Source organism: Panthera tigris, chromosome A2 (assembly GCF_018350195.1).
Source record: "Panthera tigris isolate Pti1 chromosome A2, P.tigris_Pti1_mat1.1, whole genome shotgun sequence".
Taxonomy (NCBI): Eukaryota; Metazoa; Chordata; class Mammalia; order Carnivora; family Felidae; genus Panthera; species Panthera tigris.
In genome coordinates, this window is record NC_056661.1 from 30,038,478 (window position 1) to 30,064,515 (window position 26,038).

The 26,038-nt window shown below is 42.9% G+C and overlaps 1 protein-coding gene across 15 annotated transcripts in view; it reads right to left on the reverse strand.

The window, feature by feature from the left end:
• CADPS (calcium dependent secretion activator) overlaps nucleotides 1–26,038 on the reverse strand; it is a 475,617-nt gene that overhangs the window by 150,092 nt on the left and 299,487 nt on the right. For all 15 annotated transcript variants that reach the window (XM_042979336.1, XM_042979338.1, XM_042979339.1 and 12 more), the window contains 3 exons: nucleotides 23,917–23,983; nucleotides 12,654–12,762; nucleotides 5,323–5,535 (listed from right to left, as the gene is read on the reverse strand). In XM_042979336.1, coding sequence (XP_042835270.1) covers nucleotides 5,323–5,535; nucleotides 12,654–12,762; nucleotides 23,917–23,983 — 389 coding nt within the window. The remainder of the gene's footprint in view (nucleotides 1–5,322; nucleotides 5,536–12,653; nucleotides 12,763–23,916; nucleotides 23,984–26,038) is intronic.

Below are 26,038 nucleotides of genomic sequence, written 5' to 3' on the forward strand. Positions count from 1 at the left end.
TTTACTTTATCAATTGTATTCTGCACTTCCTTGAAATCTTGTTCAGCTAACCTTTTTGGGTCTCCTACCCCACCTTTCTATTTGTTACGGTATCCATGGCTACCGCCCCACAGGTACCGCTGACCGTTCTAATCTTTGGAATGGGAGAGGAGAAACACCACATTATCAGAGTGCAAAATGATCTGTTTTCAGGCATTAAGCAGTCAGGTAGCTGTAAATTCCGTGAAGCAAAGGCATTATTTGCCATTTTGTTGTGATGCTAATTAATATTCTTGGAATGAAAAAAATCAGGAGATGTTAATGGTTGGCTTTACTCAGAGGATCATTTGATGCCAATATGAAAGCCAAGGAGAGGAGGCAATTATGCACACATCACATGCATCCTAGTTTCGGTATGGAAGCTTACATTTCAAACCTAAGGTCAGGAAAATAACATGAAAAGTTTTACTACAAAGTCTAGACATGAGGGAGATTTAAGAGGATAGGGAGGAAGCACATTGCAGGTGTCAGATAATCTAGTCTGATTATCTGAGCTGTGCTAGCTATAGGGGAACACTTACCCTTCAGTCCAGCTAGAAGTTAGCAGGGTAAGAAGGAACAAACCAGAATAACATAAAGACTAGCAACAAGGCTCAGGAAAGCAGACAGGAGTTCTAACCTAGCAGCTAAAGTTCTTGGGTTTGAGCAAAGATTGAACAAGAAAACGTAAATGATAACAAAATAAAACAAAAACCAAAATCAACCCTCCCTCCCAAACCAACAGTTACCAAGACCCCACTAACTGTTGAAGGCTGTTAGGGTGATAGCAAAAATAGAACAGTTCTCAAAAACATCCAGCTTTGGGGATGTATGATGTGATTAACAGTTATTAGTTGAGAAACAGACATTAAAATGAGACTCATTTCAAGTGATATATCAAGTAATCATTGACCAAAGAGCAAAGCTTAAAATCCCCCCTCCCTCCACCCCACATGAGAACGGAGGTACTGATTGTTACTGTTCCTCTAACACAGACTGGACAGGAATCAGGTGTCTCAATGAGAGGCCACTTGGTGTAATAAATTGTGGCAACCCTCAACAACAGATTTGGACGTAGTTTCCAAGGTGAGCAATATTGGCCTTCAAAATTGGAACATTGCACATATTGATTCAAAAACATTGGACAGCTAGCCACTGACTTCATTTCTTCACGTTGTAACCAAAATGAAAGGGGAAAAATTAAATCAACGACAACACACACCAAAAAAACCACAAAAGAACAAAAAAGTTTTAAAGTTTGGTGGAACCCTCCCAAGATCATTGTAGAGTCACATACAAACGAATGAATAGCAGGATCTATTTTTTTCTTCGGTTTTTACAATTTCATGGAAATACTCCACTCCACTCTTTCTTAGACGTGTCTTTTCATTTTGAAATTGCAAAAAATAAAAACTGTACCCAGAAGTCTGTCAAACTGAATTTAGAAAGACCCAAATAAACTCATAATTACTCCCAAGCTTCCCAAACTGTAAGATGTTCTATTCTCAAGTTACCCTTGAGCAGACAGCGACATGACAAGACTGGAGTGTTTATTTTTCTCTACCCAAAAAAACCTCTCCCATTTTTCCATAGCTTCCCTTTGCCAAGTAATACTAATAAAGTGATTACAAAGTTAACTCTCTCGAACGTTGTTCCTAAAAATTATTCACTTGCAAGAATGGCAAATATTTTGAACAGATATTGGATTTGATGAACTGTGTACAGAATTAGGTATTTAACAATGACCCTTACCTTTTGGAAGTCAAGGAAACCTTTTTAAAATGCAATACTTGATTGGTTTTACTCATTTTGTTCCAGAACCGGTGCCTGAATGTTTGCGACGTGACAATTTGGACTGAGAGCCAAATATCAGTGAAGGATCAAAGTTTGCTACTTAGTACTATGCTGTGATTGTTTTTCATTTTTCTAGAACCTTGCTTTGTAGTGCCAGGTGACCAACCTGTCCCAGTTTGCCCAGGACCAACGAATTTCTGGGGACACAGAACTTTCAGAGCTAAAACCAGGGAAGTCGTGGGCGAATCTGGATAAGGCGGTAACCCTAAGTATGGATCGACAATGTGAGTATGACTGCTACCCATAGATCAGGCCCGATCTGTTTCATAGTGATGGTTTGAAATTAACAAACTAAGTGTAGCTGTAAAGTAATTGTGACATAATCCCCATTTTGTGGCAGATTACACTAAAAATTATGATATATTCTCCAACCCCCAGCCAGTTTTTGGTTGTTATGCATAACTACTCAGTGGCAGTACAGAATGTAAAGTTCCTTGTTCCTTTTTTTTTTTTTTTTTAATCTTTAGCATTGGTGTTATATACCCCTCACTGCAAATGATCAGGTGTGGTGCAAAAGGCTGGGTCGGTTAAAATCCTGACTGGATTCCTTTACTAAATTATGGGAAAAGAAGCCTCACTTGCTGGTACTCTGGCTGCAGTTTTTATTAAGTGCCTAAACTAGCGATAGAAAGAATCTGGAGGGGTGCTGAGTGTCTGTTTTAGTAGTAAAGGAACTATGAGATTATTGGGCTTGACACTGTTGGATGGAAGCTCCGGGTAAGGACTATCATTTATCAGATGGTCATGGTATACAGTTGTGCATATTGGGCACCGCACAACTCAACAGGCACCATTCACATTTTTGTCTGTGTGCAAAGTGACTAAGGAAGTGCACAATCTGCATGGATGAATGTGCTTGCTTTGTTCTTATAGAATCTGGAGGTGTAGTAGGGCCTCACACCCTTTGGAGAACCCCTGTTCCTAACAGTGATTAAGAAGACACTAGAGAAGGTGGTTCTGCCACAAGGTACAGACAAATTCCAGAGGCATGAATTACATTACCTTCTCACATATCTCTCAGTCTACCTCCCATGCTCTCTAGGGATGATATTCCCATTAGCTCCCATGCTTACCTAGGGATGATATTACCCATATTTTAACCCTTAGAATTTTCCTTTGGATTCTCCATTTAATACAAGTTCCCTATGTCAACTAGGGTGTTGACGTACATCAAGCTCCTGTGCACTCAATTAAACCTTCCTGCTGATGCCTAATGACTAGCACTCTAATTTTCTTGCTAAATGAATCTTACCCACAGAGGAAAATCTAATCAAGAGCCCCTGCATATTTCCATGAGGAGACACTCATTGCCTCTTCAGCAGCCTCCATTGGTGGTCTTTTTTTTTTTTTTTTAATCAGTACCTGGTTTCCATTTAATTTTACTCCCGAATTCCTTCCTCTTTCCTACCCTAGTGAGGAAAAAATGAGGCTAATCACAAATGAAGCAATGATTTCTTGATCTGGGAAGATGATAGAACATAAACACTGAAAGGTAGGTGAAATGACTTCAGAAGAAATTGAGATTCTTTGGAAATAAAACCAGCATTTTCCAAATACCACTGAATTTAGATACACGTTCTATGAGGTTGATTTGGATGGTGATTACAATTAGAAATTTTCTCCCCTGATGTGCACATAATTCTATTTCAGAGAAACATGATAGGATGTGTTGTTTCTAAATTTATTAAAATTGAGCCTGTCAGGCAGGGTGAAAGGAAGGATTCCATCACAGAGTGTTTCTTTAAAACAAAGTAAATAAATATTGGGTATGCTTGATCTCAAATCATGACTAAACCAGAGAAGGAGATGTTGCCTTCTCTCTTTATTGATCTCAGATAAACCTAAGTGTCACAAATGTTAGAGAAAACAAGAAGAGAGTGGGGAAGATGGTGGTGGTTACGTTCAGGAGGGCTGTCCCTTACCCCAATGTCCTTCCTCAACTTCGTCCTCCTTCTTTCAGGGTTTTCTGTATGGAAACCCATAGTGATGGTGTGATTATCCATAATGTTCCATGGATAATACATCTTTCTTTAAGAAACCATTGGTACTGGACAGGAATTCCTTGGAGCACCTGATGGATAGTGTTTCTCATCCAAAAAGAGTTTTTGTTTGTTTTTGCCATAAGCAACGGTGTTACAAGAACACAGAAATGGACATGGCAGTGGAATCTATTAGGAAAGAAAATTCACCTCTCTTTAGCTGTGTAGCTGTAAAATCATTTGAATCATATGCATATTTTGCTTAAGAGTGACAGGGAGAGATTATGTAGAACCACTGCCTTGAAGGCCAAGTTTCTGCTGTGGGCTTTTGCACCTGCTTTCCTGTTTGCTGGGAAGGTATTTTTGAGCTGACTTCCTATCATTTGGGCTTCAGTTCAGATCATCTCTCTCCACCCAGTCACCACTGCATTATATTCTCTTTGTATTTTTCAATGTCTGCAACTATCTTATTTATTTTTTTGATTTGTGTGCTGGGATGCAGGTATCCTGAGAGCAGGGACCTCGTCTGCCTTCCTCATTTGTATGTCTCCTGGCCTGGATGTTTGTCTCTGTGAACTAGACTGAGTAGGTTCCGTGCTAAAGTAAGGAATCATCATGATGATTGCTGAAAATGACTTGTACCTGAGTAATCCCTGAATGACTTGATATTCCGGGTATGGCACAACTCTCTATAGTTGATGTTTGTAACTAAAATGAATTACTTTATTTGGTGCTTTATATTTCCAGTGTTTCCATTGCCTTTGTTTTAATAAACGTCTCCAAGTGCATGCTGGATTTCACCTTGCCTCATGTATAAGAAGTGTTGGGAGAGGAAAAAAAAATCTCCTAGGTAGCAAAAAGTTATGGCAAAAGGGCAAGATGTTAAAATGGATACAGAGGTAAGAGGAAAAGGAACTGGAAAATGAACCAGCAACATTTAAAGAAACAGCTTCATTGCTGGGTCCTGGTGTATTTGCTCAGAATGGGATTTTAGGTACCATTTTTTTTTTTTGTTTTTTCCACTGCATGTGATAATGTCATCATTTATTTTTAAATGGTTCTAAGTTGCAGCTTTAAATTTACTTCAAATCAAGCCCTATTTTAAAATTACTTTTAATAGGAAGAAATGAGTCAAGGATGTACATAACCTACTATATTTGAAGGACTCAAACAAATACAAGCCTGGCTGTGAATTCCAAACTCTCACCAAAACAAAGAGATAAAAATACACCTAAAATATATTTTCCTCTGTTTAGTCCTTGGGGGGAAATGTCAAGTATTGCACTTTAAAATTACTTTCATCTAACATTTTAGTTCCAACTTTTTCCCCCTGAATTAATCTTTTTTTTTTCCCCCAGCAAACATAATTTTATGAATCCTTAACATTAAAGCAACTAGATTTTCTAATTCAACTTTGGAAAATTTGCTTTCCTCTACAGAGCTATTTTTAACAAATGGCATATTTACTTACAAAATTGGGAGATGGGGGCGTCCAGCTGAGGCACGTTCCCTCCCTTAGCGTTGAGTTTCTGGACTTGGGTCGGGGGCACTGGCTTATGTGACTGCCCAGTGGCCCGATACATGGCTTGGACCCACAAGATCCGATCTTGTTCGTCATCACTTGCAAATATCACGGTGTCTCCTTCTTTGACTGCATTAAAGAAGGCTCGGCCACCCTCTAACCCTGGAATAAAAGGGAATAAACACTACTAAGCTGAGCCACCATGTTCTGGGAAGAACCATGCCCGAGAAAGGCCATTTCTACTGCTTTTCCTCGGGCCAGAGAAGGGAGGAGCGGTTTATTGGACTCTAAGATGGGAAGTCTGATACCCACTTGGCCACAGAGTGAAGCCATAATGTTAAAGAGACATTCTGAGACTGGCTCTTGTCTCTGTCTTTGTCTTCCTAGGGACAGAAGTGTCAAGCAGGCTGCCTACTGGTTGAGTAGATATCTGCCTATAAACATACTATTATTTTTCTTATCTTTGGAAACTACTATTCTTTTCTTATCTTTGGAAACCACCACCACCACCACCACCACCACCACCACCAAAAAACCATCTCTTGACCCCACCTCTCCCTTCGGTTACTCCAATTATTCTCTTCACAACATAAGGGGAATCTGTACCCTGGGTTCTTTTTCTTTTTCTTTTTTTCTTTTTTCTTTTAAATTTACATCCAAGTTAGTTAGCATATGGTGCAACAATGATTTCAGGAGTAGATTCCTTGATGCCCCTTACCTGTTTAGCCCATCCTCCCCGACACACCCCCTCCAGCAATCCTCTGTTTGTTCTCTATATTTAAGAGTCTCTTATGTTTTGTCCCCCTCCCTGTTTTTATATTATTCTTGCTTCCCTTCCCTTGTGTTCATCTGTTTTGTATCTTAAAGTCCTCATATGAGTGAAGTCATATGATATTTGTCTTTCTCTGACTGACTAATTTCGTTAGCGTAATATCCTCTAGTTCCATCCAGGTAGTTGCAAATGGCAAGATTTCATTCTTTTTGATTGCCGAGTAATACTCCATTGTATATATACACCACATCTTCTTTATCCATTCATCTGTCAATGGACATTTAGGCTCTTTCCATACTTTGGCTATTGTTGATAGTGCTGCTATAAACACTGGGGTGCATGTGCCCCTTTGAAACAGCATACCTGTATCCCTTGGGTAAATACCTAGTAGTGCAATTGCTGGGTCTTAGGGTAGTTCTATTTTTAATTTTTTGAGGAACCTCCATACTGTTTTCCAGAGTGGCTGCACCAGCTTGCATTCCCACCAACAATGCAAAAGAGATCCTCTTTCTCCGCATCCTTGCCAACATCTGTTGTTGCCTGAGTTGTTAATGTTAGCCATACTGACCGTGGGTTCTTAAATTGTAGCCCACATGTGAATCCTGTGGGCATCTTGTTAGAAGGCAGCTTCTGGTTTGGTAGGTCTGGGGCAGGAGCCTGAGATCCTGTATTCCTAACAAGCTCCCAGAGGATGGATGGTGTTGATCTGAGGACCACACCATCAGTAACAAAAGTCTTTCTCCTCCCATTCAGCTTTAAAGCTTCTCCAATAAGGCTGCTGCCCCCATGGAAACTTGTCAAGGTCACCAATGACTTCCACATCACTGAATCCAAAGATCAGTTCAGAGTCTACATTTTATTCTATCCATCGACATATCAGCCACACTTGACACTCTGTTCTCTTTGAAACGCTTTCTCCACTTGGTTCCAAGTCTCCCAATTTCTTCCTCCCTCCCTGACTGCTGCTTGTCAGTCTTGTTTGCTGGCTTCTCTTCCTCCTCCTGACTGGTGAATGGTGTAGCATCCTGGTTGAGTCCTTGGACCTCTACTCCTCTTCCTCAATGATGCCTTCCAGTCTTAACACCATGAATATGCTCATGGTCCCTACATTTCTATCTTCACCCTGGACCGCTCCTGTGAACTGCAGACCTGGACATCTAATGGTTTTCTTGACTTCTTCACATGGATATCTGATAGACACTAGACACCCCAAGCTTATCATATGCAACAGTGAACTCCTGGTCTTTCTCCCAAACTCTTCTCCATCTCAGTAAAGCTGAGCTCCCCCCTCTAGCTGTTCAAGCCCTCAACCTTGGGATCCTTTCTGACTCCTCATTTTCTCGCACTACCCACTTCCAATGGAATTCTGATGGCTCCGCCTTCAGAACATTATACCAAAATCTGACCCCTTCCTCCACCTCCAGGGCTTTCACGCTGGATCTAGTCATGCTCATCTCTCACCTGGGCTATTTTAATAGCTTCCCACCTTATCTGCCCTGCCTCATCCTCACTCCCTATAGTCGATTCTCAATGGCAGCCAGAGTAATCAGTTTAGCGAGAGTCGAGTCATGTCACTCCTCTGCTCAAAACCAGCCAGTTGCTCCTCATTTTGCTCAAAGGAAAAGTCTAGGTTCTGACAAGGCCTTCAAGGGTCCATGAACTGACCCACCACTACGTCTACCCTTGTGTCCTCCTCCTCCTCTTCTTTCCTTAGTGCAGACATGCACGTTCTTCCCAGGAGCCACACTTGATCTCTTGCTGTTCCTGGAACACTCCAGGTATGTTCTCACCTTGAGACTTTTGCACTTGCTCCTTCCTGTGCCTAGAACATGCTTCCTCAAGATATCTGCATGATTCACATCATCACCTCCTTCATATCTTTGCTCAAACATCACATTCTTGTTGAGTCCCTCCTTGACCTTTACCCCTCAGTCACCATCTCTCTTACCTTGCTTATTGCCTTCCAGCAAGCTATGTAATTTACTTAACTTTATAAGGACAGGGAGTTTTTGTCTGTTTCGTTCACTGCTGTATCCCTAGTACCTAGAACAGTGCATGGCATAGCGTAGGTATCTAACGAATATTTATTGAGTGAATGAATGCTCTACAGACCCATCTTTTTCCACAGGCTCTTCTCAAGGTTAAAATTCAGAGAGAGAGGTGGGTGGAAGCCTCTTTGGGCTCAGACCAAAGCTACATCGTGTCTGTCAACATAGTCCAGAAGACTGCGTATGCCAGTCACTGGCTGGAAATAAAGCTTCATATTTTCATCATCCTTCAAACTCTCAGTTTAATATGGAGAGGAGAATGAACGGGAATATTTGGGAAGAGCATCCCCAAGTTTCCAACAAGGCCCAGTCACTAGCCTGTTTGACATTTGCCATTGGAAAAGATTTCTGGTGACATTAAGACTTCTCCGTTGTGTTGATAACGTTAATTCGGATGTCTATTCCGCAACAGTGGGTGTGTGTTGGGGAGTTCTGCACTTAGAATTGCCAGGGTCTCTAGAACCATAAGCAGCTACTTCTTTATATGGAGAGTCTAGTGCTACAGCACTTTGAACAAAAGCTTTTTTGTAGTTATGATTATGAGAGAGTATTTTGCCTAATTCCTTATGGAGGGTTTTTAAATGGGTGATTTGGATAGGATGATATACAGTTAGCAAGCTGGGAAAACTTGATGAAATGAATGGATGGCATGATAAGAAGGAAAATCTGGAAGGGAAAGAAAGAAGAGTTCTGAGGGATGCCCGAAGCCCTGAAAAATGAACACTAAGGAGGTAAAAGAAAGAGTGAGTCAACAGACCTTCTGTAGCCCAGCCTCACGGTAACTTTTGGGATAAGCCACTTTGATACTGCCAGTGAATGCCAGGCTAGGCATCACCGGCGGGTACTTTCCCTGCTCCAACCCCCACCCTCCAGGGTGTTGGATCCCCACCCTCCTGGGCTTGGGAGGCTGTGTTCCTGGAGCCACCATCAAAACATCAGTTCATGGAGTTGCTTTGGACCGTGGAGAGGTAGAGGTAGAAAGATACTAAGAAGTTTTCGGATGTTTATTTAATCCTCTCAATGGTCTTCCTATGAAGGAAGCCTTATTATTCCCATTTTATAAATGAGGAAACGGTCACAGAGAAGGCCATAACTAGTCCATGAACACAAAATAGGGCTGTAAGTATCTGCGCTGGGCTTCTCCCCCCACCATCTGGCTCCAGAGCTAACAATCGTAACCCTTGTGCTATACTCCTGCAAAGCTGAATAGCGTGGCCTGACGCACAGCAAAAGCTCTCTGAGAATTAGTTGTTAACAACAGAATGAAGCCTCATCGTGCACAGAGTGGGACCCAAGGAGAAATCTCTAAAGCAGCAGAAGCCGTGGCAATGACAGCAGCGGAGAGCAGCAGAGCCTTTCCAGAAGGCATGGGAGACCAAGGGCACACCAACGACAGTGAGGAGGGAGCAGAGCAACCCAACTGAAAGGATACCAAGGGAGGAGAAAGCAAAGTGAACGTCGACACATGCTCCAAGACAGCAGAGTTTTAGATCAGGCAGAGCAATTCCCAGGGACGGAATCTGTGGGACGTGCCGTATGGAAGTGCATGGGCACTTCACATGGAGCACAGCCCCACAGGTATGGACCTGTCAAGAACGAGAAAACACGTCTGGGAAAGGACAGAGGCAGCCCAGGCAGGGAATAGTGGCCAGTTCCCTGCAGGGTGGAAGGGGAGCTGCTGTTCCAACAAACTGCTTGGATGGACATGGTCTATTTACTTATTTACTAAGAGTTTATTAATTCATTTTTGAGACAGACAGAGAGAGAGAGAGAGAGAGAGAGAGAGAGAGAGAATCTCAAGTAGGCTCCACACCATCAGCACAGAGCCCGAGGCGGGGCTCGAACTCACAAATGGTGAGACCATGACCTGAGCCAAAACCAAGAGTCAGGAGCTTGACTGACTGAGCCCCCCAGGAGCCCTGACATAGTCTATTCCTAACGGCAAAGTTGTCTAAGGCTTGATGTGCTTGTTTAAATTGTGCCGTTGAATTATTCGGAATGTCCTTTTATTTAGACGTAATTACTTAATCTCATAGAACTTGAGAGATCACTGTATACTCTCCAAACCATACCCAGGGAGAGTTGAAGTGAAGCATTTTCATTTTTAGGTAAAGATGAGCACCCTGTATGTAAAATTCACACACAATGATTTACTAATTCCCCAAATTAACATTTCAAAGATACTAAACAGGTAGAGTTGACGGGGCACACAGGCTTGTGTCTAGGTGCCCATTTCAATCAGAGGCTGGTGCAAAGGCAAGGACATGCACACTTAGGACGCTATCTGCCCCATAAACAACCTCTACCTGTTGGCTCCACTCGTGCCCTGCATAAAGCCAAGAGCAGGAGAAAGAGGAAGTCCTCAGATGTCCTTCCCCATTTGCACGCTCACCTGTCGGGGGCAGTTGAGATTTTCAAATCTCTGAGGACAGGGGCTAAATTGTGCATGACTCCCTCTCTAGCTGGCAAGCGTGACCGTACATAGGGATCCTTCTACAGTGCTTACTTAACTATGAGGATTCTGCCTTCCGCCCCTCTGGTTCATAGGTTAGGAGTGGGGCCCAGGAACTTCTACTTTTAACAAGCACTCTTTAAGCAGTTCTGAGTTAGACTTCTTCTGACAATTGGGAGCCTTTAAATCTCCATTTTCAGTCACACATCACTTTGGAAATACATAGGACTTCGTACACGGAAGAGCAGAAAAGAAGTGGCTTCTTATTCTCAAGAACATAATCCGTTTACACCTTTGGTGGAGGAATTTATAAATGATATCCCGTGGGATCAATGTGGAAAAAAGAAAAGAGGCTTTTAGCATATATGTGCGCGGCTAACTTTTGCATGTGTACAGAACAGCTTTCTCTCCGCTCCTGCCCTCCCCAGTGTAGGAAGAGAATTCTGCTTCCCTGGGCTAAAATAACAATCCGAGCTTTGCTCTAGCGGTACGCATCGCTGTGTTTTCCTGCAAGTGCCAAAGAATGACGTGGGCTAGACCCTGAGTTCCAGCTCTTTTTCTCTCTTTTCAAAATGGGAAAGATGATCCTGGTCCTGTCTCTTTGGTGGGATTGTGTAAGGTCCAAATGCAACCGTGTGGGAGAAAGGAGCAGTGAACCGGCACAGAAGGAATTACTGTCAGAAGAAGATGCTAGTGTATTTCCTTCTCAGGTGGGGCCCTTTCGCCTCCCGCTGGAAAACGCAGGTCTCTGGAAAGTTGGAATCTATTTTTCTCAAGGGAACGCGATGGTTTGAGAAGAATGCAGACTATCACAGAACCCGTGAGGCTGGTTTCTTAACGCAGGAGCCACATCCTTTCAGTGAGATGCGTGCAACTGTTTCAAACCCGTAGTCTCCATTCACTAGGAAGGCTTTCCAGGCGGAAACATTCGCCTTCCGTGGTCAGCTCCCTATCACGCTCTGGCCCGAAGCAAATTACCAAGGCGGGAGGTGGGCGTTGGTCCAAATTACTCAGGGTGGCGATTCTGAAGGTGCTCATTTTCCGAGGCGGGCTGGGCCTTCCCCCGCCGCACCTTTTCAGGTTAACATCCTATCTTTTCTCAAACTCTGTTTTTCTTTTATGTGTATTTTGTTGCATGTGGAAGAGCAATATGGGAGTAGAAAAAAAGGTTTTGGGCCAAATAAAGCAGTATGGTTGGAAATGTTTCCCTTGTGCAGATTTGGCATAAAAATAAACTTCTCTGGGAGAGGGCTGTTGGTGCTTGTTGTTCATTAATATGCTGAAATGATTTCGCACCCCCCCCCCCATTTTGAAGGTTCTTTGAGGCTGATTTTTATTCATTTTTTTCCCCCCGGGAAAAAGATAAAATGGGGGGGGGGAAGAGGTGTGAGGGGGCAGGATGTAGAACTTATGAGAAATACTACCATTTGTGTGGTTCTTTTAGTTACATAAGGCTAGGAGCTTGGGTGTCTCTGCTGGGGGACTGGTGTCTTCTTAGGAAAGAAGGGCTTTCTTTTCAAGTGCCATCAGCTACCCCTGAATTGTAGTTACCAGACAGAGATATACAGGACAGGCTCCCTTAGACGTGGAGACGCAGACCCTGCCAGGCCCACACATCACTGGTGAAAAACAACACACACTGACATACACACACATAGTCCTGAGGGCACCGATAGGACTCCCCGTTCAGTCATGTCCTTTGTAGCATTCTAGGTGGAGTGCATGTTTCCCATGCCACAGCTATGGAAAAGAAAAATGCATTATGTTTTCTGTTTGCTTTTATGAAGATCCGTTGGGTAAAACCAAAGCCCTTGATTGAGACGGCGTTCACTTAACCGGGATGGAAACTCCATAAGATCAGGGTCTGTGGCTGTCCTGGTCACGTGTAAGACCTAGTAAGTCGGCTTAGTGCCCGGCACAGAGGACGCGCCCAGGAAATGTGAGTTGACCCGTGACTGGTGTCAGGGGAGAGTTCTGTGGGTGCAGAGCCTGGAGGGTGGGTGGGTACCTGGCTGGGGGTCGGTGTAGTCCACAGTGTAGCCATCCAGCTGTAGAAGTTCCTGAGGCTCCGCTTTTTTCTCCCGATAACTGCACATAGCAAACGTGTATTGACTGACCTGGGAAGGAAAAGCAGATCGTCAGGTTGTTACCCTGGTCCCTGAAGAAACCCTCTCCCGTCAACCATGTCCTTGTTCCTGAGGCCCTGTACTTCGTAGCTGGGTTCAGGTTGAGGTTTGCTACCCGCTGGCTGTGTGAGTTAGAGCAAGTTACTCAGACTCCCTGGTCCTTTGTTACCCCACGTGTAGACTGGGATATAACGTGAGGACCTACCTCCCCACTGGCTTATTGTGAGAGCTGAATGAGTTCACGTGTGGAACGGACTTAGAATTTATTCCTGACACCAAGTGCTTGATAAAAGCTAGAAGTTATTATTGCTGTTTGTTATTTTAATGGGCTAAGCCACATGCAAATTGACATTTCTGTAGCTCAAAACTGGTCAAATAGTGGAAATTTTATAGGTTTTACCTAATGTAACCTTGGCCCTGGCTGAGACTGCCCCATTCGTACAGGCCTTTTGGTCAGCAGTTAGGGACCAGACGCTCGTTTGCTAATGCCCCAACTATTTCTTGTTACCATTTTATTTTTTGCAAGCCAATTCTCAGAGTCAAGCCACACATTTTTGTTTCCCCCCTCCCGTCTCCCACGGAAGGAGGGCTTCTGGTTGCTTTGCAAAGTCCTCCCTACATCTCAGACAAGCGCAGAAGTGACATGCTGTCACAAGCAATGAGCCCTTGATCACTAGGTGCCAGTCACAGTAGAGCCAGCCTCGGTCCCTGATGGCAGGGACGCTGTCCCTGGGCAGCCCTCACCAGTGACACGGGCATCTATGCCAATGCCGGGCGAGGGCTCCACAGCTGCAGGCCGGCCTTCAGGACCCTGTCGCCATGGTGTGTGCAGACCCAGCACGGAAACTTAGCAATTCTTCATCGGGCTCATTTGCAAGGTGCCTGTGGGAGAGCAAGCACCCCTCAGGGTTTGGGCTAAAAGCTTGTGGGCCTATTTACCATCCACAATGTCAAACGTCTTGGAGAAGGAGTGCCACATCCCTTATCTCTTAGTTCCCTTTATTAAGAGAGACATTTTCTAAGTGAACTTTGATCCCTGCTGAGGACATTTTTAGCCTCCTCCATGGTGAGATCTTTTTTTTTTTTTTTTTTTTTTTTTAATGGCAATTAGAAATTGGTGCTCTCCAGCCCTGTACCCATCCATCACCCATCTCCCACATCCTCTGGGGCCTGAAGGTCCTAATGGCAGATAAAGGACTGTGACTGGTTTATCTACTGCTGCCCTCTGTTGGTTCCTAGTGAAAACTTTCTTCACAATGCATATATATATGGTTTGCAGAACCTGTTCCTTATATGGCAAGGCCTTGAGGGACTTCAAGGAAAACAGAAGGCCAGATCACTAAGAGTATTTTCATAAGTGGATGTTCATTATTCTTTGCAATAAGCACAATAACCAATAGCATCTCTTCTCCTAAAAAGGAGGGCTAAGAGTGCAAGCGTGGGGGTCACATTGGCCAAGGGGTCCATCCCAGCTCCGATAAGCTTCACCTACCTAAGTCTCAGCGTCCTCGTCCGTATTTTACTTGCATCTTACTGTTGCTGGGGGGATTAACTGAGCAATAAAGATCTTTACATACTATGTGTGACAATCACATAACAAATGCTCAATCTATACATTTAAATAAGCAGCTTTCTTGCATTTACTGCTACCATTCTAGTATAGAGTAGTTGAGTAGGTATTATTGCCTCCTAGGTTATAAATCCATTGAAGGTAAGCCTAGGGAGCCAAACGTCTCGGTTATATTTGCCTCCTTATAAACAAAGTCTACCATATAAAGGGCATTTGCTGATCGAGTCTGATTGGTTCTAAAAAGTCAAGTATGTATAATCTAATAAAGATATTTGGGGGGGTGGTTCCAAATTTCCATGTTATCCTAAGCACAGCACCAGACCTTTCCAACTCATTGCTTGTCTGAATAAATGATCTCCTGGGTCCCCAGCATGAGAGTGACCATACATATTGCCTGAACGGTTTCACAGTGATTTTTACCTGTCTCTGGCAACACAAGAGATGATGTAGTTTGTTAACGTGATTATCAGCCAGAGCGTCGCAGACGCTAACTTGAGATCAGAAAAATATCACAACAGAAGGGCGTCACTTCAAGAGTCATGCATTTACTATTGCTACACACCTTGGGTTTTTGATTTCCCTGTTCTATTTCAGGTGCCTGCTTCCTGGAGCGCTGTGCTCTGCTGCCCTCTTCTGGTAATACTGCAGAAGTTGTCCTGACAAACTTCAAGCTAATAGAAACTAGAGTCGGTTTATTAGAAGCATTTTAATTGGGAATTTGGTGACTTACTTTAGGAAGTAAAGGCAGGAAGAAGAAATTCCAATTTTTGCAAATGTGAGGGGGCACCTCAGTTTTTCTAGCGTGTTGGAAGGGTGGGGGAATAGCAAAAGGTTTGGGAATGTTTTGCTTTTTTTTTTTTTAAGCTTCTACAAGACATCACTAAGTGAAAGGCATTGCCAATGAAATGTTTCTCTGCCTCAGTAAAATTCTTTTTAAACTGAATTTTGGTAAGAAGTTAATGAGATGGTGAACACTCGTGTAATGATGGCACAGAAAGACCTAGAATGTCACAAGTCAGAGAGTTGGCCACCCCTGCCACAGCGGCTGGCCCAGAACAACAGAAAACAGAGACCCAATGATTGGAAATGACCCGCAGACATCTGAAAGTGCCCTTCGGAGAGAAAGGCTACAGGACTGCAGTGTTTACATCTTTGGAATTTTCACCTGGTGCATACCTTCATATGGAATCGTGGGACCAGATGGGCTGTTGGGACTTCTGAGGGTACAGCCTTCAAGGTTTGTTTATAGGCGGCCGGACCTCCAATTTACACAGCCACCCTCAGCGTATTTTCAGGCACTATTTAAACTAGGAAACGGTTTATTAACAGCATTTCTTAAAGAGTGGGCTGAGGCCACTTTCATTAGAGCATGCGTATGGGAGGGTGGGGTATCAGTTATAAATATGTATATTCTTTAAGACAGAACAACAGAATCTCAGGTCAGGCTGGGTCTCAGGGATTGATATTTTTCATAACTGCTCTAGATATTTCTTAAAGCACACTGAAGCTTGAGAACCATTGTTTTAATATACAGGAACTGTCCAGAAACTTTCAGTCCCTGACTTTCAGGTATATTTAACAACTAGCACTCAGATGCGAGATGAAAGCGTCAGTGCTTTCTTTTCCTCGGACTCTCCCTTCTCCTTCACCCCATTATCCCTTGAAGACTTAAGTCCTTGCACATACGACTAAAGACAGAATACATTTTGTCTAGCCACCCCCCCCTTCTTGCCTTTACCATCATTTCTTATGAATGCCTCAGCTGTTATTTTTACTGAACCCCGGTCAGTCGCCCTTGCCCAAAGCTCACATACATCCATTTTAGAAAAGAGTTCTTTATTTATGGTAGATTCATTCATTCATTTAACAAATCCTTAGGTAATACGTTTGGTGCTAGGAATATATAGATGTATTAAACCAGATATGACTTCTGCTCTCTTGCCTAGTGTGAAGGCAGACATTAATCACATTACCTCAGAAATGTGTAACTTTAATGGGGACAAGTATTTTAAAAGGAGACATATGGTACTATAAGAGCTTAGGAATTTGGTCTAGTTGGGTGGCCACGGAAAGTTTTCATGAGGAAGCACTGACTGATGGAGCCAAGATCTGAAGATGTAGAAATTTTTATGATACGAAGAATAGAATTCCTGGGACCAACGACCATTTTTATTTTATTTTTAAAAGATGCTCAACTTAAAAATTTTTTTATTTTTTAAACAAAAGTTTACTCATTTTTGAGAGAGAGAAAGAGAAGAGAGAGAGAGAGAGAGAGAGAGAGAGAGAGAATGGGGGAGGGGCAGAGAAAGAGGGAGAAAGAGAGACTCCCAAGCAGGCTCTGCTGTCAGCCCAGAGCTGGAGGCGAGGCTTGAACCCACAAACCAAACCCCGAGATCACGACCTGAGCCAAAATCAAGAGTCAGAGCTCACCTGACTGAGCCACCCAGGTGCCTCCAAAAAATATTTATTTTTAAGTAATCTCTATGCCCAATTTGGGGTTCAAACTAACAACCTCAATATCAAGCAGACTGAGCCAGCCAGGTGCCTCAGGACCATTTTTAACGTGACTTGGTTGTAAATGAAGGGTCACAGAGTCTAAATCCTAGACTCCTGATTGACGTTAACATGAAGGCCACCTGGTGGAGTAGAGGGAGAATAGGTTTTGGAGCTATACAGACCTGGATGTGATGCTCAGATCTGCTATTTTCTAGGTGTGTGTGACCTGGGGTAATTCAGTTAACTCTGCTGGGACTCAGTTTCATTTTCATTAAATGGAGCCGATGATAACAACCGTTGAATGTTTCTTATGTTTGAATACAGAGCGTTAATTTCTCTGGTAGCTGAATGCTGATTTTACTAGACGAAATCACCATCTTTCCCACTTTCAGTCTATTATATAGCTCCTGTAGGGGTATTTGCCCCTCTAGCCAGAGGTAGGGTGGGTGGGACATACGGCCCGACCTAGCCAATCAGCATCACATCTCCCTGGCTACAGTGATTGGTAGGGAGATGAGCACATGACCACAAGGGCCAATAAAAGCTCAATGAACTACTGAGAAGAAAACTTTCTTTCTTCTGGGGCTGCCAAACTGGTGTAAATCCTGACCTTTCCCAGTATTCTGCAGGGAGAGAATGTTGTTTGAGGGTGATACCTGCTCATCAGAAAACACAATCAAGAGATGGTAATGATAGAGGCTCAAAGCAGTGATGGCTTTGCCTGAGCCCTGGACCTAGCCTTGCCAGAAGAGTCTTTATTCAATTGCTAATTTAATTAACTAACCAATACAATTCTTCCCACTTTAAAACTTAAGCTAGTTTGGGTTGGTGTCATTTGCAACCAGAATATAAATACATATGTTCTTTAAGGCAACTGTAAATTTGAGTGGGAAAAATGGACAGAGAGTTAAAAATCACTCAACTACTTATAGGTCTTACAATTCATTAAAAAAAATTTTTTTTAATGTTTATTTATTTTTAAGAAAGAGACAGAGTGCGAGTGGGGGAGAGGCAGAGAGAGGGGGAGACACACAATCTGAAACAGGCTCCAGGCTCCGAACTGTCAGCACAGAGCCTGACCTGGGGCTTGAACTTGTGAACCGTGAGGTCATGACCTGAGCTGAAGTCAGACGCTCAACAGACTGAGCCACCCAGGAGCCCCAGTCTTACAATTCATTTGTGGGGTTGACTTATTTAATATGGTTTCCTGAGCTACAACTACTATATTCCAAGGCACTTTACATTAACGGACAATATTTTATCCTTTTCAGATTTAGTGATTTTTCTGAAAGCTAGAGCAGAGTTTTTAGTTTTTATATTATACATAGGGAATCAGCAATAGGGTAGCACTGGTTCTGTCTGATGCAAGGTAATTTAATTCTAGAACATTGTATAGGCATAAATCTCTTGGGGACTGGTCCCATCAAGTGCTTGGAATCATGGAAAGTATTTGGAGTCAGAAGACCTGTGTTAGGTTTCACATTGGCTGCCTATTAGCTGTTGACCATGGGCACGTCACTTAACCACTCTGAGCCTCACTTTCCTCAAGTATGAAATGGGTTAAGACTTGTCTTCATTGTATTACAGAAAGGTTGTAAAGACCAACTTGATGAACACTTTGCAAAGTCTAAGAGGCCATACAAATATGAGCAACTGTCAGCATTATTAGAAGAGCCACATAATATTATGGTTTGTATGGTGCCAGAAAGGGAAAAAATGGCTCAGAAATACATTGCTGAAGACCAATCAAAAACTGATTCTGACCTGAAGTCTTTTGGGCATAGAAGAAAAATATTTTTATTGTATTGTATTGTATTTTATCTTATCTTATATTTTTAGTAAAAATATTTTTAATCTAAAAGGATGATAGTGATGAGACTTCCTAGCCTGGTCTGGGTGATGAGTTGGCCACTTCCATTCCTCTCCTTACACACCCAAGCTGGAGAGCTCTAGGGAGGGCTCTATGGAATTGGCACCTTTATCATTAGCATTGGTTTGGCCAGAGTTCCTAATAATGGTAACCAGTGTGTTTGGTTTTTCCCATGGCTTCCAGGGTTTAGAATGAATTTACCAGCAACTTCTTGACTTGGGGTGCTGAGGACTCATTTCCCCTTACTCTTTCAGTTAGAGTTTGCAGCCATGTTTTTGAGACATTTATTGGAACTTAAAGGAACATGGCTGAGGAAGCTTTCTCATGTCATTTGCATATAATCATCTGTATCGATATTCTGATGCTCAACTCCATGGGGGCATAAACTCTGAGATGGTGTGGTCTAAAGGGGACGGCAGCTTTTGCTTTTTATTTGTTTGTTCGTTTATTTATTTAAGTTTTTAAATGTTTATTTATTTTTGAGAGAGACAGAGTGCAAGTGGGGGAGGGACAGAGAGGGAGGGAGACACAGAAGGTGAAGCAGGCTCCGGGCTCTGAGCTGTCAGCACAGAGCCCAATGTGGGGCTCAAACCCATGAGCTGTGAGATCATGACCTGAGCTGAAGCTGGACATTTAACCGACTAAGCCACCCAGGCACCCCAGGAGCCTTTGCTTTAAAAAGGACAACGACCACTGAGGCAATAATTCTTTAAAGGTAGTCTCTGGGCAACCAGCAACGGTATCTCCTGGTGTGCTTGTAACACACAGGTTCCCCAGTCTTATGCCAGACCTACTGAATCAGAACCTTCTGGATGGCACTTGGGATGTGGATTTTATTTTTTAATGTTTATTTATTTTTGAGAGAGAGAGAGACAGAGCATGAGCGGGGAAGGATCAGAGAGAGAAGAGAGCACAGAATTTGAAGCAGGATCCAGGCTCTGAGCAATCACTGCAGAGCCTGATACAGGACTTGAACTCATGAACGGTGAGATCATGACCTGAGCCGAAGTCAGATGCTTAACCTACTGAGCCACCCAGGAGCTCTGGGATGTGGATTTTAAATAGTACCCAGAGCCAGTGGTCCAGGCCTGTACTGGAGAACACCATCTCATTGCATAGGAAGACTTAAGTCTGTGGCACAGAACTCCCCAGGTTGGGGGCAGCGTCCAGCCACATCCATCCTGATTTTAGTCTCAGTCCTTAAAAATGGGAATCACTGCTTTGGTACAGAAGCCCTCTGAGGATACCCTTTGTCCCTGGCTAGTAGGAAGTCCATTTACAATCTATCTTTTGGTTCCCCCAAAGTAGTAACACTAAAAGCAAATCTCATTTAGGGCGAATTTTAATAGTTCTTCATTACAGACAAAAATGTAGACTCTGTGTGCTTGTCTGTGTGTGTGATGGGGGCGGGGAGAGTTGGGGGTGGGAGGGGAGAGGATTTTGAGGAGACTGGTGTTGGGTGTGTTCTCTTCCTCTTAGGTTTTCCGCAGTGTTTTCCTTGAAATTAAATTTAATGGAATTCATATTTGTGTTGGGAATCATGTATTACAAACTCTCTATAAAAATACTTCCCGAGACCTAACATGAGTAGAAAGGAAGAAATATTCAGTAAGTCACTCGAGTAGCATATACTTCCTATGTGTGGTTTGCACGCTGATGTCCTTGAAGCTTGTTCCAAGGCTGCCTGGGGAGTGGGGGGGCAGGCTGAGGGGAATCTGCTTCCCTCCCCAGCTCCTTCACCCATCCCCACATTTGGCCAGAGTGGGTTCTCCTGGTTTCCCTTCTGCATTTTGAGTTTCGATGGCAGGGTTTGGTGGCCAAAAAGAAACTGGTGATCGTTTATACCTGTGACTGAAATCAACACAGCATGCAGCTCTTGGGTGCTGATTGTTACTACTCGTCCCATCATCCTTCTCTTCCAGCAGCCTCAGAGATTTTGCTTCCCTTGAACTGGGCCAGACCTGGTGCTCTTGCAACTATGGTGGCACTGGGGTTGTTTCAAAGGGGGTGAGCTTTCGGGTTATCATTTTGATAAAACACTTGCAAATGTGGTCACTTAAACAATGGGGGAGAAAAAATGGGAAGAATCCAAAGACAATGCAATATTTTCTAGGTAGGATCAAACTGCTTTTAGACATTGTTGTCATGAACAGGGCTCTGTAACAGTGGGCTGTCATGTCACCGGTGTTGGCCACAGAGGTTGTTAAGGGATAATCTGATTTAAGTTGAAACTGAAGGTTATGTTTGGACGATCAACGTCCCCAACGCACCTCAATGGCTCTTGAAAGTTATGAAAATCATGTGTAAGTGAAACCTATTGAAATCCCGAAAGTGTTCTCTTCAGCTGTCCAGGAAAGATGTGGAACTTTACACGGGCTATGTATGTCCTCTGCTGATTTTCACATGTGAGCGCGGAACTTGGCTTTTAGCGACTGTGCGATTCATATCTTCTCGTGGTAGAAAGCTCAGCGTGAAGGCCCCGAGATGTCTGTGTTCCAGTTATACCGCCTAACACAATCATTCTCTCCTTTTCAGTTCAGTACATATTGTACAGACAGGCTTCACTGATATTTTGGGCACATTTCCTCGTGTTTTTTTTCCTGAAGAGTTTTTTTCCCTCTGAAATCGCTTGCAAAGCGAGAGGTCAGCTATTTCTCCTAAGTACGTCATCATTTCAAAGATTTTCAGAGAAAAGTCATGTGTCCAGTGGACCAATAGCTCAGAGGAGGAGGGGAGATTGTGTATCATGGTGAAAGGGCCACCTGTCCCGCTTCCTCTGGGAAGTTGTCACTGGCCACTCTCCAGGCCATTTGATCTTTCCTTTCTCAGAACCACTTGAAGCCTAGCCTAGGTCCTTCTTCTCTCTCTTTCTTTTCCTTCTTTATTCCACCAAACATTTCCTGGATGCCTATGCCAGGTACTGAACTAGACGATGTGTATGTGTGTGGCGGGGGAAAGAGGGAAGGACACAAAGATAAATTGGAAACCAAACCGGCCCTGAGACAGCACATAATCTACTGGGAAAGGCCAGGCAACCTCACAAGTGATTCCAAGAAAGGCCACTCTGCCCAGCGAGAAGCGCTGGGTGGGAGAGAACTGTCCATAATCTTGCACTGTATTTTTTGGTGCATTTTGTCTCTCCATTTATAATGCCCTCTCTTTAGAGAGGACACCAGATGTTTTTGCTTGCCTAGCATCCATTTCTCCTTCTGGTCATGGCATTCTGCTTTTGCACTGGAGACAGCCCAGTGGGACTGTTAAATCAAAGTGCCATGGTCTGCCCCTGCTAAAAGCTGGGTGTGTGACCCAAGCTGAACTGATCTCTCTTTCATATTCGGCCACTGACTGGAGATACAAGGATAGAAAATGTTCAGAGCAGACTTTGTCTTAGGACCACATCGATGACACAGCCAGGGTTCCCTCCACCTGGATTTCTGGCACTACTCTGGGTCCTGTCGTAGTAAGGATGGCTCATTCAGCTTTTTCAACATCCTGTTATTATTACCTTAATTAGCTTGGGTCTGTTTCTGCTGTTTGCATATATAAAGCACTTCTAACAGATTCCCTTCTGGAAGTGAAAGATCAGGCCTCATAGTTCTTCTCTATGACCTACCAAGTGCCCTACACAGAGAAGATGCTCAATAAATACTGGTCAGTTGATAGTTTGAAGAAATGTATCTCAGGATGAAATATACTCCTTGCCTAGCTATGGATTATTTAGGAGTTTGGGCACAATTCCAAAGTTTTCCTTGGGCTAATTTATTCTAAGATTTTGTTCTACCCCATAGCAACCACAAAAGCAAAAATGACCTCTTGCTTATAGCCAGAGAGATGCATTTTGCCATAGTAGCACAGCAGAGACTTGACTAGGTCTACAGGAAGTCACATCTTAGAAGGTCAGGGTTGGTAGAAACTTCAAGGCCATCAGGCCTAAGAGGCAGTTGCTTTATAGTTAAGATTTAGAATTGGAATGGCTCTAAATACTAGTCAACGCCTATAGTGAACATAGTAACCCAATGAACACTTTTAGTCACCAAACCACAAGTTACCTTGCTTTGTGGCATCTTCCAGAATACAGCATATATGAATTTTATTTTATTTTTTTGCAAATTAAATTACAGTGTATATGCTCTGGTGGAGACTGCAAATTAAAAAGAGGCAATGGCGGGTGCCCTTATAAACTGAAAAATCCTGACGCAAGAAGCAGATGAACCAAATTTTAAAAAGGGTGGGGAGATTATCAAGGACAAGCAGCACTATTTCTGGACATTTTTTCTTAAACTGACAAGAGAGCAAAGGTACTATTTATACATTACTCATGTATTAGTAATACCAATATCTACATCCACATCTGTATCTATATATAGATAGATGTTCCTTGCTGCATGGTTAATAATAGTTCCAATTGGGGAAGCCCACAAGTCCTTCAAAAAGGAAAATTCTACAGATACGTGAGCCAGAGCTATCTATGCAAACGTGGAAAAATGTCTATAGTGATTTATGTTAAAAAAACAAAAAGCGAGCTGTAGGATGACACAGAGTTTGGTTACATATATATATATATATATATATATATATATATATATATATATCTGGAAAGATATATTCCAGACTTTTAAACATAGTTAAGGGAGGTCAGTTAAGACTTTTGGAAGCCCTACGAATCAAGGGAGTGGCATACTCCCCCCACCCCCAAACACCAAGGAATTCAAAATCAAACATACCGAACAGTAAAAGAGATGTCAAAAGTCTAAGTAAATTCTGACTCTTTTTCGTAATGGGTATCTTTAGAAATAGCACATTCTTCTAAAACAATGTCAGTGTTCCTAATGGCCCAACCAGGCACACGCTTGCTTCCTCCCTGGGGCCCTGCGTCACGGGCAGCTCACCTCTCCCACTTATCTTACGTATTCCTGCATTCGAGGATTCTAAAATAACGAGCATGCCTTAATTTTTCTAATTTTAAAGTGATGTAAAAATAGGGAAAAGCAACACAAGGGAGTGCTGTGGGTAGCGGAAATTTCGATGTCCCTCTGAATTGTAGTCACATGCTTATACAATGGGTAAGAATCCATTAAGCTAACTGCTTGAGCACTGTGCGCTCTAAGTTATACCTCAAATAAAAACCATTAATTAATCCTTAATCTTAATCCTTAATCCAAATCTTTAATACTGATGGCTCTTAAGACAGACAAAGTTGAAGAGTTACCTGGACCAATACAAAAAACCTCTTCTTCCATCTCTTCCAGACATTCTTACCGATGGCCCATAAATACCTAAGGAAAAAGAAAAAGACCAGAGTTGCATTAATGCTTGAGCGACTGCACTGTTTAATTCACTTGACCATGAAGCTTGGTACTCATAAACGAGGAAATGCACATGGCTCAGAAAAAGAACGCAGATTTTGGCGCTGTGTGACTGAGGATAAGGAACAGCAAGCCAAAATTCGCTTCCACTCCCAGAAGGAATTGTAGCTCCTCCTCACACTTGACTAATATTCTTTGATTGATTCCAGAAAGCACCTTGGAAAATGTTACATCGAGACTTAATTTTTGTATGTGCTGAAAGTCTATTAGGTAGGGAAACTCCTGCCAAAGCTGCACGAGAGAAAAAAAGAAGGCTAAATCCTACAACCAGCCCCTATGCCTCATGTCGAGGCTCAGCCAGGAGACGCCCCCTCCCCCACCTTTGCTCTAATTCTGTCAAATGCAGGTATATTACAGGAAAGAGATTTCAAGTCAACATAGAAAGTTCTCCCTATACCTCTCCCCTTTCCCCAAATGCTCTTCTGTTGATGGAAATTAATCTTGATATAGAAAAGTGAAATAAAAGGAGAGTTAAGAATTACAGAGGAATAACTCAAAGCTATCTGGAGATTTTACAAGTGGTCTTACTAATTCATTCGCAAATTACTCCGCTGGCCTTGTGGATTGCCGCACACTAAACTGACACTAATCAAGGAAGTGAGGCCCCTGGTTTTCAGGCTCTACTGGACCAAGTGAGGAGAGATCTGGTCATACTCAAAAACATTCAAATACTCAAGTTCCCAAACTGGCTTTATCTGCTATAAAAATCAACTGGACAACTTCCAAATCCTCACTTCACCTGGAATCAGACAGAATTTCCGCTTTGGAACATAAAGAAGAATGCACCTAATTAAAATTTATACCATTTGACAAATTTCAGGGGCTCTGAGAACTGGCTGGTGGCCAAAATGTGCTCAGATCTTTAAGCCAGAAACCCAGGAGTCACCCTGGGTTCTTCTGTTTCCTCCTCCTTACTCCTTCATTGCCAAGTGCAGCTGATTTTTACTTCCTGCAAAGTTCATCACTCTGCTCAGTCTCTACCGCTCACACCCTCACTATTTCAGTCCCAGCCCACAGCTTTGCTTCCATGGACAATGGTAGAGGACGCTTTTAATGGGTGTCAAGGACACCCAGAATGATTTTCATCCCCCTCCTGGCCATGAGATGCGGCCCACCATTTGCAGATGCTATCACGCCTTTCCCTGATGAAACTCCGTCGGTGGGTCTCCCTTGTTTACATGAAGGGAGCCTCAAACTTTGGCCACTCACATTCCACTTTCATGATCTATCCTGTATCTGCCCACCTGTTCTATGGTTTACTTGGCATTTTCCTTTAAATTAACTTCTTTAACACAAATACATTTATTTTGAAAGAAAACTTTATATTATAGCCTTGATACACTAGTTATATATTATGTGGCTCACATGAAAACACATACGTAAACATTTAACGAACATACGCTTGTTTGTACATCACTAGGATGATTGTGTGTGCCATCAGTGATATAAATCCACTCAGGGAAACTGTAGCCTATAGAGATAAAATCCAGCATCTTGACCGGGCCTGAAAACCTGTTCATTCTCTGGCCCTGCTCGACTGTCTAGACTCAGCGTCTGCACATTACATTACCCGTAATCCCTGACCACACCAGAAAGTTTCACACTTGTGTAATTTTGCACGTGCTTCACAGCCTGGAATTGTCTACTCTCAGCTCCTTATGTTCAAACTCACATTCTTCCTAAGTTTAAATCCCTACCTTGATGTCATCACCCCCCCTGGGCCTTGTGGATGACTCCTCTGTTACAATGATTACACTACTATAATTTGTCTTTATATTTATTGTTCCTACTGGATTGTGAGCTCTTTGAGGGAAGGAACCTTATTCCTTCTTTCTAAATTCTTATTTCTAAATTCCTAGCACAGAACCTTGTTGTGCTTTTTAAATTCCTAGGATGGTTCTTCATATGTAGTAGGAGGTCAGTATATATTTGTTCTATTTCAATGGGTTTGGAAGGCCATGATCC